Raw genomic sequence first — 1,823 nt, 5'->3', positions numbered from 1 at the left:
TTATATTATTAACATTTAATTAGTAAAGATACTATATTTAAAAACTTGTTTACTTTGCCATGAATGAATGAATTAAAAATTAAACTCAAATAATGATAACTTTAAAAGATTTCATCTATCTTTTAATAACAAATTTCAAACTTTGATCTTTATGTCACATTAATTTTGAAATATTATATTTTTATCTTATCTTTTAATCACGCAACAGAAACCTACCTTAATTTACACAATCATATTATTGTTATAAAAGCAACAATGCTTTGAAACTGACTAAACCTTCTTACTTTTATCTATCTATATAAGAAATTATTTGGGTGTACTTATTGCGAGTCTAGCCAATTGACATAGCTTGAGGCTGACATACACGTATCATGGGAGAGGTAGTTGATCAATGGGCAAACATTCATCAAGATATGTTGGACGAATTCGCAAAGCGGTTCCATTTATATGATGACTATCTTCAACTTCGATTGGTTTGTAAGCAGTGGAACTTCAAACTTCCGAAGATCCTCAATGGCAACAAAGCTCCATGGCTGCTGTTACCTATTGGCGGCGGTGCTGCTACTAACGAAGCTTTCAAAGTTGATACTCACAAAGAAATTCTTGAAGAGAAGGGGATTTACCATCTCACACTTCCCGAATTACAATACCAACTTATCCGTGGTTCTTGTTATGGATGGTTAATAATTGTATCCATGTACGAAGGCACCATAAGAATGTTAAATCCATTGACAAAAGTTTTCTTGGATCTTCCTCCAATCTCAAATCTGCCGGATGTAATTTATAACGAAGATCAATGTAGTTTTTACTTTCATGGACACTACATGATCACCGAGAAAACCATCCTTGCAAATAAATTTCTAATTTGGAAGGTTATTATAAATTCAGCTCCCGATGACATTAATTTTATGGCGGTGGCTTTATATGGATCTTCTAGATTGGCCTTTTACAAGCCAAGTAATAAGAGATGGCTGAAATTACCAACAAGGGCTCTTCCATATTTTCAAGATGTCATATTTTTTCAACGGTGGATATTTGCAATAGAATATGATGGGCAGCTATACAGATTTGATACAATGACAAAAGCAGGTCCCATGGTAACAATTTTTAAACCCTCAACTCCCTTTCATACTGTTACTACAAAAGACATTAATCAAAAATATCTGATTGTGACTGCTGATAGAAGTTTATTGATGGTGGTAAGACATCTTATTAATTTGATTTGTGAGGAAGAGGAACGTTCCTACAAGACTACCAAATTCGATATTTATGAATTGAAGGAAAATTCAAATGCATGGTCAAGGATTAGTAGTTTGGGAAATTATATACTGGTAATTGGATTTAATGCTTCTGTTCAAATGTTTGCTGGCAATCTTTTAAATTCCAAAGGAAATCAAATCTACTTTACAGATAGCTTGGTTGAAGAGCAATCGTTAGTAGAGACTTATTATCATAACATTGGCATCTTCAATTTAGAAGATGGGAGTTGCCAAGAAGTGTTATCAGATGTTAACTTTTTTTGTCCTCCTGTTTGGATACTTCCTTGACTTTGTTTTTCTTTTCTGATCTTAGACTCTTAATTTTTGCTTTTACAAAGTATTGTGTTTAGATCATTTTGCAGACTCTTTATCATTGAATCTTTTAATTTATTCTTTGGTCAAGACATGTTTATGCCTTTCTTTAAAATTAAGAGTATACAAGCTTGTGTGATATACAAAGTTAACTTATGTATAATAATATATAAAATTAATACAAAGAGTTGACTATGACTTTGGTTTCTAATTTTTTTGGACTATATTTATCTTCCAACAAATTATTTTATA

At 31.7% G+C, this 1,823-nt stretch overlaps 1 protein-coding gene across 1 annotated transcript; it reads left to right on the top strand.

The window, feature by feature from the left end:
- The first annotated feature begins 371 nt into the window (after window positions 1–371).
- On the top strand, window positions 372–1,547 carry LOC107640896 (putative F-box protein At5g55150). Its single transcript, XM_016344399.1, has one exon. It carries the CDS (start codon window positions 372–374, stop codon window positions 1,545–1,547), a length of 1,176 nt encoding a protein of 391 aa, XP_016199885.1.
- The last annotated feature ends 276 nt before the right edge of the window (window positions 1,548–1,823 follow it).

Source organism: Arachis ipaensis, chromosome B5 (assembly GCF_059453495.1).
Source record: "Arachis ipaensis isolate K30076 ecotype BB chromosome B5, ASM5945349v1, whole genome shotgun sequence".
Classification (NCBI taxonomy): Eukaryota; Viridiplantae; Streptophyta; class Magnoliopsida; order Fabales; family Fabaceae; genus Arachis; species Arachis ipaensis.
Note: the sequence above shows the minus strand (reverse complement) of the source record. Positions and strands in the feature narration are given on the sequence as shown.